Here is a 17,245-nt window from a genome sequence, read left to right as displayed (position 1 = left end):
TGACTGTTAAGGCAAATAACTCAAACCTCAGAATTTTCTTTCCATAAAAACGTTAAGACAGGGGTCATTCAAAAAAGAATCATGATCTGAATGGTTAAATTAGCAGAAAATCACTGGAGTAAAATGTGAGACACACCCCAGAAAACACGGGTGCAACTGCGGTTTGCACGGGGCATGAAAACTCATTATGAGTAAACAAGAAGTGGGTGAAAAATTGTAATTTATTGAAACTCAACTCAAAAAATATAAGATGCTGTAGTGTACAATATATTACACAAAGCACCCTTGGGTGCACATTCAAGTCAAGTAAGAACTTCCTACCGTTTCCCTAGCCCTCCCACCCTGGGACCTTAATATATGTTCCATATACAATCATGCACACGTAATTGGAAAAAGGAAGCCCCAGTATATTTTGATGTATTAATTAGCACCAAACAAGAGTACAGTTCCATTTTTTTTAATAAACAAACAAACAAAAATCCCAATCAAAAAACCAACTGGAGAGCTACTGGACGCTGCCAATACTGCTGACATAGATATTGTACATTCATGTAAATACAGCCTATTCTACCCTAAGCAAGCGTGGCTGGTTCCCAGCCTTTGTTCACGCCGGCAAGTGTCTCCACGTTGCAGTGCTGGAGCTAGTTGCTTCAAAAACAAAACAGTGATTTAGGAACTTCCTACACAAAGCTCATCTGTCTTCTTAGTTGGAAACAAGTCTAAAATCGGTGTGGAGAACTTAGATCTTTCAAGGACAACCACGGGGCGGAGATAATGAAGCTGCTTTAAGGCAAGCTCTCCACAGTCTGTTAATGCTTTGTCCAGTACCACCCTCAGGTTCTCCAAGGAAGGGACCGCCGCTGCTTCAGCGACCACTAATGGTGTGATTGCAGTCAGGTTTTCCGCAACTGGAGGCTCACTGGAAGAATGAGGTATGTCAACTGGAGGATCGCTGTCATTCACTGCGGCATTCGCCACAACATTCCCTGTCAAGTCATTAGCGGGCTGGGAGGAGTTATTCAATGGCAAGTGCTCTGAAGGCTCCCAGTCATCAAAATCGTCATCTTTCTCCTCACTTTCCTGAATAAATTTCAGAAAGGAAGATTCAAATCCCATAGGTTTGTAAGTCTTCAGATCAAATGACCTGGGCTGAGAATGCTTCCTAATGTTCTCTTTTGGGACCTGGGTTGCATTCTTGACAGTGTTTTCTTGCCCTGAACTATGCTGCTCAGGTTCTTCTTTGATCCTTGATAAAGGCAGCTGGAAGTCTGTGAAGTAAGTACCACTTTCTGTTTCACAGGGATGAGGGATGGGGCTTTCTATTTTACAGGGAGCAGACTGAACTGTATCACATTGTTCCAAAGAAGTGGTTTCTGAAGTATGGTTGCATTTCAAAGTTCCCCTGTAGAGCAGAGTGTCTGTGTCAAGAGCTGGGTTTCTTTCTGTACACCTTTTCTGACCACCATCCTGTTCAGTTGGACAAGTGGAATCACTGTTCTGGAGGGGCACGCTGCTGTCACCTGGGGAACGGTGCTCTGTGTGCACCAACTCACAGCTAGCATTTTCCTCTTTCTTTACACAGGGCTCTACTTCTGAAGGGGGCTCCTCCTTAATTTTGGTCCCATACTTCACACAGACGACAAGGTTCTCCAGCTGCTGCTCTAAATAGGCACTATTCATCTGATGGGTACGTTTGTAATGCCTCACGATGCTGCTCTCCAGCTTCACCACAGACAAGCATCCCTGGACCATACACGGGTATTGCGTGTGCTCAGAATGCTCAACGCACATATGGATAGCTTCTGCTCTTGTTTTAAAGCTAATTGGGGCTTTCTTATCTTTGAGTAAGCCACATTTTTTAGCTTTAGTATTCAATGGCCTTTTGGCAGTCTGCTGCTCCTGTCCCTGTGTCTGCCCCTGTGGCTGTCCCTGCATCTGCCCCTGTGTCTGTGTCTGCCCCTGCTCCTCAGTTGTTTGACACACCTTTTCACTCCTTAAGAGCCGCTCATTCGCTACTTTCTGGCTGCTGAACAGGCTGTCATAACTGTCCTTATGTCGGTAGTAGACATGCTGGAAGTAATTACTTCGATGGCTGAAAATCTGGCCACAGCCATTAAGAGTACAATGGATTTCATAATCCGAATGGATCTCTCCTTCAATATTATGCTGTTCTAATAGGTGGTGCTTCAACTTACCAAATGAATAAAAAACAGCAGGGCACTGAGGCTGGTTACAAGAAAACCTCGCTGCAGACTCGGTCTCAGAAAGCGCTTTAGACTCTTCAATGTGGTCTAGGTTATGGGAGTCACTGCAGTGCTTAGCCAGGGCTTTGGAGCACAGGAAGCGCTTGTTACAGTCCTTATATTTACAAGCAAACAGCTTTTTACATTTTACAAGTTCCCTTTTGGTTCTTGCTTTGTCCTTCTCTAAGCATAACTGCTCTTTGTTGTACTGATGCACAGTTCTATAGTGACGAATCAGGCCTTTTAGATTGGTAAATGAAGAGTTGCAAGTTTTGTGGATACAATGGAATGGTTTGTGGTACTTATTCAATATATAGCACAGATTTCCTTTAGCAACAGTCCGCCTGCTTCCTCTCCCCTCTCTCCCCTCTCCCTCTTCTCTGTGGCTGCCGATTGGTGATGAAATACCAGACACCTTACTTTCTGATTCCTCACAAGAGGACTCCAAGTCCGTTTCCGAGCTGCACTCATCTTTCTTGGAATGGCATGGAGTCTCTGAGTTACTGTTGGGACCGAGTTCTGCAGAGCAGTCATCTTTCAATCTATCTACTGAGCATGGCCCTTCATGATCACATTTCTCACTGTCTAACAGTCTGTGAGTTGCCCTGTCACTGCCAATTTGATGTTTGTTTTTATAATGAATCCTAAGGTGTGTTTTTCTTGTAAATGACCTTTGGCAGATATGACATCGGAATGGAGAATACCGGTGCTGAAACATGGATAACTGAAGGACCTTCTCTTTAGAATAATTATGCTTTTTAAGATAATGCATTAGTAAAGCCTCTCTGGTCACAAATTCGTATTTGCATCCTTGAAGCTCACAGAAGAAAGGCTTAGCGGCCAGTTGCGCAAGGTACTGACTCGGCATATTTTCATCCTCATTCTGAAGGTTAAGGTCTGCAATGGAAGATGGGACTGACTGAAGAGACTTAGCACCACTAGATGGGCACCCCTGCAGTGACCCTGGGAAAGAGCCATGTGCTATCGAGTTCTTCAAGCTTAAATGTTTCAAACGTAACAGAAGTTCCAACATGGTATCCTCTGTACATGGCCTTTTAGAAGCACAAATGGAAGGTTCAGGGGAATAACTTCGATGGTCTCGCTTGCATTTAGCGTGGATGCTGTGATCTAGACCTTCATCTGGGGAGTCACTGTTTGTATCAGAGCTGGGTTTAGGTTCTGCATCAAACTTGTCAGCTTCATTATGTTTGTCATTTAAGCAGGTAAAGAGGTCTTTTGCCTTTACCTTTCTCGACTTGCAGTGGTAGGGATGCACCTTCCGCAGGTGTTTCTGAATCCCCCTTGCGTTTTTGTAGGTAGATCCACAGCCGTCAAAACCACAGGTGAATTTAGTTCCATCAAAACAAATGGCCACATTAGAGCACTTCTCTTTTAAAGTGGAGGGCACAAAGACTTTCTCATGAGATAGTAATAGGTCCTGCATGGTTTCTGATTGATCTAGTGTGTCAATTAATTCCTCATTTATTGAAGTGGAAGAGCTGTGACTTAACTCATCACTACAATTGCTGTCACTGTTGTCCTTCAGGTTTTCTGAGGTGTCTATGTGAGCACTAGCTGATCCTGCACAGAAAAGAAGGTCTTCAGGAGAATGGGACTTATCAATTTGGTCAAGTAGATGAGCCTGGTCCACACAATCTTGCTTTCCACCTGCTGCAGGTTCCTCAAGTTTCACTGATTTCTTTAATTCTTCACCTGGACTTTCAACATTATGCATTGAGAGGTGGTCCTGGTATTCAATTTTGGAATAATAGAACTTTTTACAGCCAAGGACATTGCACGTGTAGGATGCATCCCTAAAATGCTGTGCTTCGTGGTGGTAAAGCTGGCCCAAGTCACTGAACACAATGTTACAGCCATTCAATTCACATTTGTAACGAAGGTCATCATGCTTTTGTTTGTGGTTAAGGAGTTCATTCACTGATCCAAACCTTGCATAGCAATCTATAGAAACACACATATAAGGTTGAGGACCACAGTGCACCTGCTCATGCTCTCGCAGGTGAAAAGCAGACATGAAATGCCTCCGGCAATAAGTACACTTTTCTCTTCTGTTTTTCATATCCAAGTAGTGCTTGGCATTTTCATCATTATTTTGGTGTTCAGCTTTAAGATGCACACTTAAGTATTTAAACTGTTTGAACACACGGGAACAATCTGTACCGGGACATGGGTACAGGTCTCTGTCTTGCAGGCGGCAGTCTTCTAACTTACTAAATGTGACATATTCATGAGATTCTCCTTTGGTTTCTTCACTCAATGACTGATTTTGTTCCAAACTTCCAGTGGGACTCTTGGGATAAATACCCCTTTGAGAACCTTTCAACAGTAATTTCTTTCTAGAGCGGTCTCTTCTGCTTGGTGGCATTTTAACATGCTCCATTACATGAGGAACAAAGAGTTCTTTCCTCTTAAATTTTTTAATACAAACTGGACAGGTGTATATTCCATCTTCCATGTGCATCTTGGAATGATGAAGAATCCTGGCCTCTATGCATTCCCGCTTACACAACAAACAGAAGAACTTGTACTGCAACCATCTCTGGTATCTCTCAGAGGAACCAATGGGCTTTTTATCTCTTTTCTCCTTATTCTGATCTGCCAGATTTCTCCTATAATGCTTATCTTCTTTACCTTCATCATAGTCACTGAGAAACGACTCAAGGACGTCTGTGTCATTAATAGACATTTCATAGCCACTTAAGTCATCATCAGAATCCGAGGCTTCTTGTCCCAAGAGTTGGTGGCAGTGTCGTTTCAAAGTTTTCCAGTCCCAAAATTCAGGATCGAAGGGCCAGTGGGCTTTTAAGGCTAGTAAGAGCTCACATCGGAGGGAATTTGGAACTGGTGCATTTTCTTCATCGAATTTTTGATCTGGCTGCAAATACAGTTCTTCCAGCATATTGAATCCATCCAAACTAGGTTCAATTAAGAATTCTGTAAGCTGACAGGCTCGTCTAACTTCCAAATCTTCTGGTAAAAGACAGGAGATTGTTTTACAGACTGAAGCTTTCATCTCCTCGTCTTCACTTGATCTGAGTTGAAGAGCTCTGACACAGAGTAAAATTGACACCCCAATACCAGCATCTTGTGCCTATAAGGAAAAGAGGAAGTCAATCAATCTTGTTGTACACAAAAAAATTACATTAACTTCTGTTGCAAAGACATTTCAACTTCTCAAAACCTTTGGAATTCATGGCACATGTCTATAATCTCAGTATTTGGGAGGTCGAGACAAGAGCATTATTAGTGACCAGTTAGGACTAAGCAGAGCTGGAGGTTGGCCTGAACTATATTAGTAAAAGCGTGTTTCAAAAATAAACAGGATAGTGAGATAGCCCAGTAGATAAAGGCGATGACCACCAAAGGGGGGGGAGCCAATCTATAGAGATATATAATATAAATAAGATATAGTATAAGTTATAGTATTGCAACTATATTATATTATTCAGCATGTTTTTCTGTTTATTGTGTAAGGGAATGCAGAGGCCAGGACTCATCATTCTAAGATGTATATGGAAGAGGAAATACATGCACACACATACAAGAAAAAAGAACATTTTGTTTCATAAGCAATGGAACATGTTAAGATGCCAAACAAGAATCTACCCTTAATTTTTTTTTATTTTGTTTTATTGTGCTCTACATTTTTCTCTGCTCCCCTCCCAGCCTCTTCCCCTCCCCTTCAGCCCTCTCCCAAGGGCCCCATGCTCCCAATTTACTCAGGAGATACTGTCTTTTTCTACTTCCCATGTATATTAGATCTATGTATGTCTCTCTTAGGGTGTTCATTGTTGTCTAGGTTCTCTGGGATTGTGATTTGTAGGCTGGTTTCCTTTGTTTTATGTTTAAAAACCACCTATGAGTGAGAATATTGTCTTTCTGTGTCTGAGTCACCTCACTCAAAATAATGTTTTCTAGCCTCATCTATTTGCCTGCAAAATTCAGTATGTCATTATTTTTTTTTCTGCTGTGTAGTACTCCATTGTGTAAATGTACATTTAAACAAAACTTTTTTTAACCACTCAACCAACAACTAAAAACATAGTACTAACTACTCCATTTGGGTTCCTTTTTTTAAAAAAAAATTTTTGAGACAGGATTTCTCTATGTAGACCAGGCTAGCCTCAAACTCAGAGATCCGCCTTCCTCTGCCCCCTCCCTACAAGTACTAGGATTGAAGGCGTGCACCACTACTGCCCTGTTCCTTTTGGTTCTTAAACTTCAACTTAGGAGTGACTGGAGAAATAGCTCAGCAGTTAAGAGTACTGCTGACTGTTCTTTGAAAGGACCAGGGTTCAATTTCAAGCACCCACATGACAGCTCACAAGTGTCTGTAACTCCAGTTCCTGGGGACCTGTCACCCTCGCACAGAGGATATATAGGCAAAACACAAATGCACATTAAATAAATTAAAAAAAAAAAAAAGGTCGGGCGGTGGTGGCGCACGCCTTTAATCCCAGCACTTGGGAGGTAGAAGCAGGCAGATCTCTGTGAGTTCAAAGCCAGCCTGATCTACAAGAGCTAGTTCCAGGACAGGCTCCAAAGCTACAGAGAATCTCTGTCTTGAAAAACATTAAAAATGCCCCCCTTTTCATGCAAACAGACATGGTTGCACATAGGCCTTGAACTACCTTTTCCCGAATGGTGGGATCACAGGCATGTACCACTACACAGAGAGCCAAGTCATATTTAGATCCTTTCTGTGGCTACATGCAAGGGACTGAACTACATGCTGTAATTACGCAACAAAGTATACTTACAGTACACAGCATGGTATAATGTTCCAGCTGTTTTGGGACACGGTCTTGGTGTGTGGTATGCCACCAGGCACTGTGCTGATGGTACTGTTTACTGAAGTAATTCTTACCCGTCATGAAATTACTCATGAGTCAAATATATAAACAATAAATCCACATGAGTTCAAAGGCTTATGGGGAAAATGAGCTCAATGACTGATTAAAAAAGAATGGTGGTATGCTGGGTAAAATGGATCGTCTAAACCTCGGTATTTAGCAGACAGACACCTGTAATCCTAGCACTGAATACATGGAGACAGGAAGATTCAAGCAACAAAACAAAAAATGTGAGAAAACGGGGGTGGGGTGAAGGGGTGGGCAGGAGAGAGATGGATGATTAACTGATTATAATGTTGCGTTCAAGGAACTCTTTGTAATGAAAAGTACTTGGTTTTTCAGAACCCCAACACTAAATCCTTCTCCAATATCTCCTAAAGAACTTTTTTGTACATTTCAGTCAAAGGTATAATCAAATCACAATATTCCATAGAATAAGGGACAAAGTAACAACTCTTAAGAAAGTAGTTAAAACTCACAAAAAAGACATGATCACAAAAAGCAAAGACTACTGTATACCTGTCTTCTATTCAGAAAGGCTGGAATGAAAGGTGACACAGCATGAGCAAGGAGGACTGCATGTGTGGCAAAGTGGTTTAATACGCAGTGACTAACAGTAGAGATTAGAGTCAGACTTGATACAAGTTCTCAATTTCTCCAAGCCTCAATTTCTTTATTGGTAAAATGCTAACAGTACTGGGCAGTATTCAATTTTCCTCAAGGTTATTACATAAATGAAATAAAGAGAACATAAACTGACTGCCACAATATATGATGAGCATTTGAAAGTTTGGGAAACAATTGCTATGTAATTACTCTGTGTTGGACACGATTCCAAAACTGGGAACATGGAGCTGGAGAAATGACTCCGTTCTTGAGCGCACAGGCGGACCTTCAGGACCTGGGTTTGGTTCCCAGCACATATATGGCATCTCATAGCCACCTGTAACTCTAGTTCTAGGGGATCTGACAACACCTTCTGATCTCCATGGGCACCAAGCATGAAGGTAGTACAACAGACAGACATGAAGGCAAAACACTCATACACATAAAAAAATTTAAATTTTAAAAGCTAAAAAAATACTGTGAGTATAAAGAAATAATTGTATAAATGTGCAGAGTCTTAACACTGCCTATTTATTTATTCTAGATAAAATTTTCTGTATATATAATCCTCATTTCAAAATTTAAAAAAAGTTCAAGAGATTCAGTTGTTCAATGTCACTGGCTGGTTCAAGCCATCTCTCTCAGAATCTGGGGTTTTAACAGTTTCATGCCTTACTTTACGATATGTTCTCATGTTTTTGGTTTTGTTTTGGGCTAGGGAAGCGAACATGTTTGCCACAATAATCATGTGGTAGTCAGAGGACAAGCTTGGGCCATAACATTAATACAAGCATGGTGGTCACAGAGCCTTGCAAATCCTAGGCCAGTCACCATAAAGCTATAATCTAAGTCCTTGGTCAGTTGAGTCGAATTTGCTACAATAGTTCATTTTGAACTTGAACTTGTGATTCTTCTATTTTTGTTTTGCAAATACTGGGATTATAGACATGTGCAACACGTGAGTTTTAAGTAGTTATAAAGTCACCTATGACAATGAAATATGCCCTAGCCTCTCTTGCAGTTTTATGTGGTCACATGCATGTGCTCATGCCTTGGTTATGAAGGCGTGTCATTGTGTAGTCTGCCCTTCGACCTCTTCTTTCCTGCTCTCTAAAATGGACACACCATGTCAGGACTGGAATAGTTAGGTCATACAGTCTAAGATGGGAATTGGTATGGAAGCTATGTGTGTTTTCTATATGGAGTCTATAAAGCAACCTGGCCTGTCTACCTAGATTACACTGCTATACAAAGAAAGAAAAATTTCTGTATAGCTCTTGTCAACAGACTTAAGAAACTCAATAAAGAGAGCCTATACTTAGTTCCTCCTTCCTCTTCATATCTCTTATGTCCTTCAGGTGGATACCGTGTAAAGACTAGGCAAGGACAGTCCACACCCATATCCAAGAGAGTTAAAATACTAGAGGTTCACTGAAATTCCTCAGCGAGCACCCCCAAACAAAACAAAAAACCCCACCTTCTCTAATATCTAGCAGCTTACCCCTTATCCCATATTTCTAAAACTGTGTAGAATTAAAAAATAACCCCTAGTAGCTGTCATCGGTGACTCATACATAGAATTTCTGTATTAGGAAAGAAAAAAAAGCAAGATTGCTTTGAGTTTGATGATAACCTGGGCTACATAGCAAGATCTTGCCTTTTTTTAGAGAGAGAGAGAGAGAGAGAGAGAGAGAGAGAGAGAGAGAGAGAGAGAGAGAGAGAGAGAGAGAAAGCCCACAAAAATCTAGCTAGGCCTGGAGAGATGGTTCAATGGTTAAGAGCACTTGCTGCTCTTCCAGAGGACCTGTGTTTGAGTCCCATCTGTAAATGCCAGATCCAGGGGATCCAACATCCAGTTTTGGCCTTTGCAGGCTCCAGACATACATGTGGTACACATACAGTGCAGAACACTCATAATCATAAACTAATTTTTTTAACCCATAAAAAAGTAAGAAAACAACCCCTCTTGGTTGGCATTCAACTTCACACAATCTCTTCTTCTTAAGGGTGAATGTGTAAATATGTTAGTGTTCATGTAATAACAAAAGGGACTTTGCAGATAAGTCTCCAATAAGCTGACCTTACAGTAAGTACACTATCTAGACTGACTCTTTACATCTAGGTCTAGACAGGGCCAGTAAGATGGCTCAGCAGGCAAGAGTACATGCTGTCAAAACTGATAACCTGAGGTTGATGCCCTAGGACCCACATGTTAGGAGAGAACCAATTTCATTATATTCTTGTGCCCATGTGCACACACACAGAAATAATTTTTTTTAAGAGACGGTGGTGGTGCACGCTTTTAATCCCAGCACTTGGGAGGCAGAGGCAGGCAGATCTCTGTGAGTTCGAGGCCATCCTGGTCTACAAGAGCTAGTTCCAGGACAGGCTCCAAAGCTACAGAGAAACCCTGTCTCGAAAAACAAAACAAACAAACAAACAAGAGACATAAATCTAAGTTAAGAAGTCTAGGTCAGGAGCTTGAGAGATGACTCAGTGGTTAGAGCACACATTGCTCAGTTTTCTAAAGGACCTGGGTTTAGATTCCAGTACCACATTGCGGTTCCCATGATCCCAGTTTCTCATCTTAGCAATAAAGACAACAATGAGACAAGCAGTAAAGTTCAAGGTTGATCTCAAAACCAAGGAACCAGTCATGGACGCATACAATAGAAACCAACACTTGATAAGGAGGCAGAGAACCAAACATTTAATGGCACCCTGCACTACTTGAGACCTTGTCCCAACCAACCAAACCTGTGGCTCCTTAGAGGTCAGTCTGCACATCAGTGAGGCAGGGCCAACTCCACAATTTTAGATTCTCTTTCTCCAACAAGAATTCCTTGAGAAACTGCCACGATCAGCAGGGAAGGAAAAAAACTACTCACTTCAGTCTGTATGACTCTAATCAGGCAGAACAAATGCTGCTGTGTTTTAGCTATGACACCAAACTGCCGACAGCGTTCCAAAAACGTCTCCAAAGACGGGTCAATTCTTCTTTGCAGTTTACTCCAAAAGAGAGTCAGCTCCCTGTGGAAGAAAACAGTTGTATTAAGTATTAAAACTGGTGTTTGCTGCCCAACTCTTGACCACCTCTTTTTTTCCTGGGTCAATGAAATTAAGCTGATAACACAGACAATGGAAACCAAATGAAAAGCTGTCTACATCTTCCACCACTTGCCCCTAAATAGGTAACACTGTGAAGAATCTGTTCTGAAAGTTCTGATTCCTTTCTTGTCTGTCCAAAGACAAAAAATAACTATTTCCTTTATTATGACATTAACCTTTCCCCTCTACTTAGATTCCCTCTTGTTCTAAAAGGCTTAAAATTTACGTTGGTAATTACTTATATAGAGCAAATTAAACCTCGTTTTATTAACTGGGCAAGTACTAAGGAAATCTATGCAGCCTGTCAACATCCCAACAGACACTTGATTTCTGACTCTAAAATGTGATGTTGCTGCTAGGCCTATGTTACTGAATGCTTAAATAAAACGGCACTCTGGGAAATAGTTAAAACACCGAAGTTTAAAACTATTTATTATGGATGTAATAAAAAGATTGAAGGAAATAAATTATTAGTCTGAGATCAGGTTTAATTACACAGACCATGGCTCAGAGGTCAAAATGCCTATGCTTCCAGGGCTGGAATTAGAGCCCTGGCCAATGGTTCACTTTCATCAGAAAACTGCTTTATTCAGATTTAAGTATTTCAACAGAAACTTCAAAACCATAATGAGACTTTGATAAATTATATATGCTTAGAAATAAAGGGGAGAAGGTTGGACAGACAGCTCATCAATTAAGAGCACTTGATGCTCTTGCAGAGAATGCAGGTTCAGTTCTCAGCTTACAACTCTAATTCTAGGGAATCCTGTATTCTCTCCTGGCATCTGAGGGCACAAGGCATGTATGTGGTTCACATACTTACATGCAGGTGAAACACGCATGCATATAAAATAAAAACAAATCTTAAATAAAAAGGAATGTCTGAAGGCAGGAGTGGTGATGTACGCTTTTAACCCCAGCACTTGGAAGGCAGAGGCAGCACTTGTGAGCTCGAAGCCATCATGAATTCCAGACCAGCCAGGTCTCTGTAGACAGACATTGTCTCAAAAATAAATATACATTTTTAAAAAAGGCTTAATGGTCAAAATATATGTATGTGAAGCCCGGGGAGATAGATGGTTCAGTGGTATAATACTTGCTCAGTATGGGCAAAATCCCTAAGTTCCATCTCAAGTCTGTCTGTGTGTGTGCGTTGGGGGAGGGGTAAAAGCCAGTTACATATTATAAAGATTAAAGGATACATAATGTAAGATATTTAACTATCTAAAACCAGGCAATGGTAGCACATGTGTAATCTTGCCACTCAAGAGGCTGTAAGAAGCACTGTTACTAGTTCAAATGCCGGGGCCACATAATGAGTATGAAGCCAGATAGGATGAACGGCAAGAGCCAGTCTCAAAAACAACACAAAGACAAAACCTTAAACCAAAACCGTTTGGGGCAGGAGAGATGGTTCAGTAACAGACTACTCTTGCTTCTGCAGAGGGACAGAATTCTGTTTTTAGCATCCACGTCTAGAAGCTAACAACAGCTTTGTTACTCCAGCTTCAGGGGACCTTATATCCTATACTGGTCTCTGCAGGCATGTGCAAGCTCACCAGTTTGAAAAGATGGCTCATTTAAAAATACTCGCTGATCTTGCAGATTTGGAGGCCAGCACGCAAGTCAGGCTCGCAAGTGCCTGCAACTCTAACTCCAAAGAATCTGATGCCCTCTGTGGACTTGGGGGTGCCTCCACATATGTGGCACAGTCACAGATAAACACCCCCCCCCAAGACAGAGTTTCTCTGGATATGTGCATAAATCTTTGTAAAAATCAGCTGTGCCTGCCTTTAATCCCAGCACCTAGGAAGCAGAGGACGGCTGATCTCTCAGAGTCTGGGACAGTCAGAGCTGTGATAGTGAGATCTTGTCCCCAAACCAACCAAACAAAACCAGAAACAACCAAAAAAGTAAATCCCACCACTCTGAAGACTGAAGTAGGTGGACCGCTATGAGTTGGAGGCCAGTCTAGTGTACAACATAGCAAGATCTTGTTTCCAAATAAAAGAACACCCTCCCCAAATGCAGAAAAAGGGGAGCAGGAGAGATGGCTTGGTGTTTGGAGCACTTGCCGTTAGTGCAGAGGAGTCGGGTGTGATTCCCAGCACCGCATGGCAGCTGACAACTGCCTGTAACTCCAGTTTTAAGGGATCTGACAACTTCTTTAGGCCTCTGAGGGCACTGAATTCACTGGTGCACACACAGACTTGCAGATAAAACACCCATACACATGAAAGCAAATAAATACACACATTTTTAATGTGAATCAAGCAAGTGATATAGCTTAGCTGGTAACACACTTGCCTACTGTATATGAGGCCAAGTTCTATTCCCAGTTCTGAAAACAATGAAATATTACATAACTATAACCTGAGCACCGAGGCTGAGAAAGGAAGGTCATCTCAAGTCTGAGGCTAGCCTGGGCTACAAAGTGAACTTAAAGCTATCTACAGTGTACATCTCTTCATAAAACAAACACAAATATATTTCCTATGTGTATTTCCAATGGTAAAGTGATGAGGATTCTTCATATTATCTAATATATAAATATTTATTTTAAAAATTAGAAAATTTATGAGGTTAAAGGGATGGCTCAGTGGTTAAGAGCACCAGCTTTCTGCCAGAGAACTCAGGTTCAATTCCCAGCACCCACGTGGAACTCCCAAAGCTCCAGTTCCATTGGATCCAACACCCTCATACAGACATGCTCAGAAAAAACACCAATGCACATAAAATAAACTTTTAAAAAAAGAAATTTTAGTTTATGTACAGTAGGAAAAACAATTTGGGACAGATTTATGTATTAAACAAGAATTTCAAACAGTGTCCACTTTGATTTGAGTATTTAAAACACCAAAAGAAAACTGAAGAATGAAGGAAAGATCACATCCTAACGATGGCTATTCAACAACACTGGTCTTTGTGGTCTCTTTTAACTTCCCTACAAAATTAAGCTAAATAAAATATCTTGGTTTTTTCCGATGTGCAGGGACACAACTCTGTAATACATGACATACAAGACCAGGGTACGTCACAGTCCAGTTGTAGGAGAACAGCCATGTAAATACTAAACCATAGCAAAATGTTCAGTATACAAAGTTTAAGTTTCAGAAATGCTGGTGTAGGCAAAGGCTAGTCTATCAACAGAAAATGTGTTAAATGTCAGGATTAACTGCCTCCCTTTATTTCTAAAGCAGGAGCGTAACCATATGCTGTTGTGCAGTGTTCAAAATGGCCCCTTTTCACTTGCTGGGCGACTCTATTAGCACTGCTGGGCACCCACAGTGCCCATACTCCTGTTCCCACTCTTCGACATCCCCACCCATCCCCAAACTGTGTGCAGCTGGGATTAATGGATAAACTAAATGACACAGCTTCTAAGAAAGAAGGCATGGTGAATGCTGCATGGTTTTTGTTCTAAATTATTAGTAGGATTTTTAAATGTCTTTGAAGAAAATTTCCTCAGAATAAAAAAATATTCTAGGTGATAGAGCTATGTAGTTCACATTTCAAATACTATCTTTCTTGATAACAAATTCAAGAATGACATTTTCTAGGAATAAACTTAGGGTATATGCTAGAAAAGCCATGTGACTTCGAGACAGCGTTTCTCTGTGTAGCCCTGGCTACCCTGGAACTTGCTCTGTAGACCAGGCTGACCTCAAACCCAACAGAGATCCGCCTGCCTCTGCCTCCTCAGAGCTTGGATAAAAGACGTGCGCGACCACTGCCCAGGTGTTATGTGACTTTATTATGGTTATTTCAATCCTTTATGTATTTTTTAATCTTGCTATCCCTCTTATCAAAAATGTCACTTAGACTTTATCTTTTGATATGGGTTCTCACTCTGTAGGCAGGCTCTCCTCAAGCTCACGGCCACCCTTTCTTTCCCCCAGACTCCCAAATTCTGGAAAGACAGCTTTGAGTCACAACTCCAGCCTTAAAATACTTCCCAAAACAAGAACCAAAGGCTCTCCATCGTAAACACAGAAAAACCCTGAGCATAATAAAATAACCTTTCTTGTACAGATGATCTGAGTTCAAGTTTTTCTTAAACTTGCTGTTTTGTGCGGTGATTATATCTAATTTCAGTCTAGCTCCACCCCACAAAAAGGAGGAAAATTTTTTTTGTTTGTAATTAGATTCTATTTCTCTTTGAATTGCTTAGAAGAAGCTTTTAAATAAAGTGTTAAGTAAACAAGATTTTCTTTCTTTTTTTGGCATAGACAAAAAAGGAAATCCCTATTAATCCCTTCCTGCTTCCAGAGAACAGCATTAATCCTAGAGCCAGCCTCAGTTTCATGCGAACCATGGCTGAGTGAAGAAGTGGGGGGAGACCACTGTAAAATAAAAGTTGTGTCAGGAACACTGAAAGATTGAGGGAGGAGGCTGGGGGGGGGGGCGGGTGGTTTAGCATGTGAGGTGCTTGATGTACAAGAATGGAGACCTGAATTTGGATCTGCAGCACCTGGAAAAAGGCTGGGTATGGTGGTGAACACAGCATCCCAGTACTAGGAAGCTGGAGACAGCAGGGGCCCTGAAGCCTGCTGGCTAGTCTAGACAGCCCAATCAGAAAGTGTGTTTACTGAGAGAAAGCCCTCTGAGCATATGGACATAAACACAGACGCAAATGGGAAAAGTCTCAAGTTGGGTGTGGTGTAATGTCTCAAATTGTAATCCTAGCACTTGGGAGGCAGAGGCAGTAGAAGTGCCTTATATTTGGGGCTAGCCTGGGCTACAGAATAAGATCCTATCACAAATAACCCAAAGGGGGAAAACAAACATGAAAAAACTCCCACAGTAAATGTGTGGGTTTACATTTGAAAATACTTAGAATCTTGGGTCATACAGACATGAGGACCTGAGCTGGAATTCCCCAAACTCATGCAGGGCAGACATAACAGAGACTGTTAGCCTGCAGTCCTGGGGCTTCTGTTCCAAGACGCCAGGAAGAGACAGGAGAATTCCTATACATTTCCCGACCAGTCAGCCTGACATATGCAGCAGCAAACAACAGAGATCTGTCTCAGACAAAGTAGAAGGTGAAAACCTATGCCCAAGACTGCCTTCTAATCTCCACAGGCCTGACATAGCCAGTGGCTACACATACAGAAATATCTCTCCCCGTAACAGACACATATACCACAGAATCTATAAAATTCTATATATGATTTTATTAACTTTTGAAATCAAAGTCTAGATATAGCCAGGCATGATGGCAAATGCCTTTAATTCTAGCACTTAGGAGACAGAGGCAGGAGGATCTCTACGAGTTTGAAGCCACCATGGTCTACACAGTGAATTTCAGAACAGCCAGGACTTACCGTAACTAATCAGATGCTCACTGAAAAGACACATGTAATTTGGCAGTTTCCTGCCTATCAAGTTTATCCTTCTGGTCTAAATGATCTAATGCAATTAGAATTAAGGGGTTATGGATTTATTTGTTTCTATTTTTTAAGAACTAAGCAATCACAGGCAAACAAAATACGAAGAAAATTAAATAAAAAATAATGCACTGTCAGCAACATGGTACCAAGGTTGCAAATTAAATCGGCACTCAATCTAATGCTAATTTTAGCTAGACTCCTAGGTAATCTGATCTTTTCATTAATGAGTTTCCAAATAAGAATGAGTTAGCACCAAAAGATATTAATAAAGGTTAAGGGAAAATAACATAATTTCTATCTATTCCATACTGACATAATGTTGTCTCCAAGGAAGAAGACATCGATGGAAACAGGACAACCAAAAGGAAGGAGCACCTTACCTTTCCTTGATTACATTAAATCAATTGCATTTTTTTTATTTAAATGACTTCATTAGTAATCAAGATTTTGTTTACATGCTAAGACTTAAATCTGACACAAACCCTCAATACTATGCTATGCACTAACAAAGTATATACAAACTAAGTATACTTACCATGAACAATACACACTGGCCGTTTGCAGCTGCTGGGTAAGGTAAGTCGTACAAAGAACGAACGCTGTGTTATCCTGGCCCTCGGACTCAAGATTACATATGATGTCTAATACTTCCTTGCAGTCCACCTTTGCAATCTATCAAAAACGAGATAACTAAGTTAAAAAGAAAATGGTGATTGTTTTTCTGTAAAATTTGTTAGGTAAAAGGGAAACTTTTCTGCAATATTTTCTATTTTTGGTAACTTCTTTGATAATTGGCAAGACAAGTGTTAGAGGCACAGTAACTACTTTACTGACTAATATCTGAGCAGTATGGCACGAACGCTTTATTTGTCAAATTACTAAAATGAGAAACGAACAGGCACTTGGAAGGAAGCTCCACTCTGTTCGTCATTAATATGGACTTAAACACTCTGCAGTCTTACAGTATTCAGGAGCACCTCTACCACATAAGTGAGCCACATTATACACACCAGCTGTCATT

At 41.0% G+C, this 17,245-nt stretch overlaps 1 protein-coding gene across 1 annotated transcript in view; it reads right to left on the bottom strand.

Moving 5' to 3' along the window:
- Positions 1-203: 203 nt before the first annotated feature.
- The window catches only part of Rlf (RLF zinc finger), a 65,014-nt gene continuing 47,972 nt past the window's right edge, over positions 204-17,245 (bottom strand). The window contains exons 6-8 of the mRNA XM_048434528.3: positions 16,760-16,896; positions 10,612-10,753; positions 204-5,355 (exon numbers count right to left, since the gene is read on the bottom strand). Of these exons, the coding sequence (XP_048290485.1) occupies positions 670-5,355; positions 10,612-10,753; positions 16,760-16,896 (4,965 nt within the window). The 3' untranslated portion in view covers positions 204-669. The remainder of the gene's footprint in view (positions 5,356-10,611; positions 10,754-16,759; positions 16,897-17,245) is intronic.

This window comes from Myodes glareolus, chromosome 3 (genome assembly GCF_982192425.1).
Source record: "Myodes glareolus chromosome 3, mMyoGla1.1, whole genome shotgun sequence".
Classification (NCBI taxonomy): domain Eukaryota; kingdom Metazoa; phylum Chordata; class Mammalia; order Rodentia; family Cricetidae; genus Myodes; species Myodes glareolus.
The sequence above is the reverse complement of the archived record's forward strand: the minus strand, read 5'-3'. Positions and strand labels throughout refer to the sequence as shown.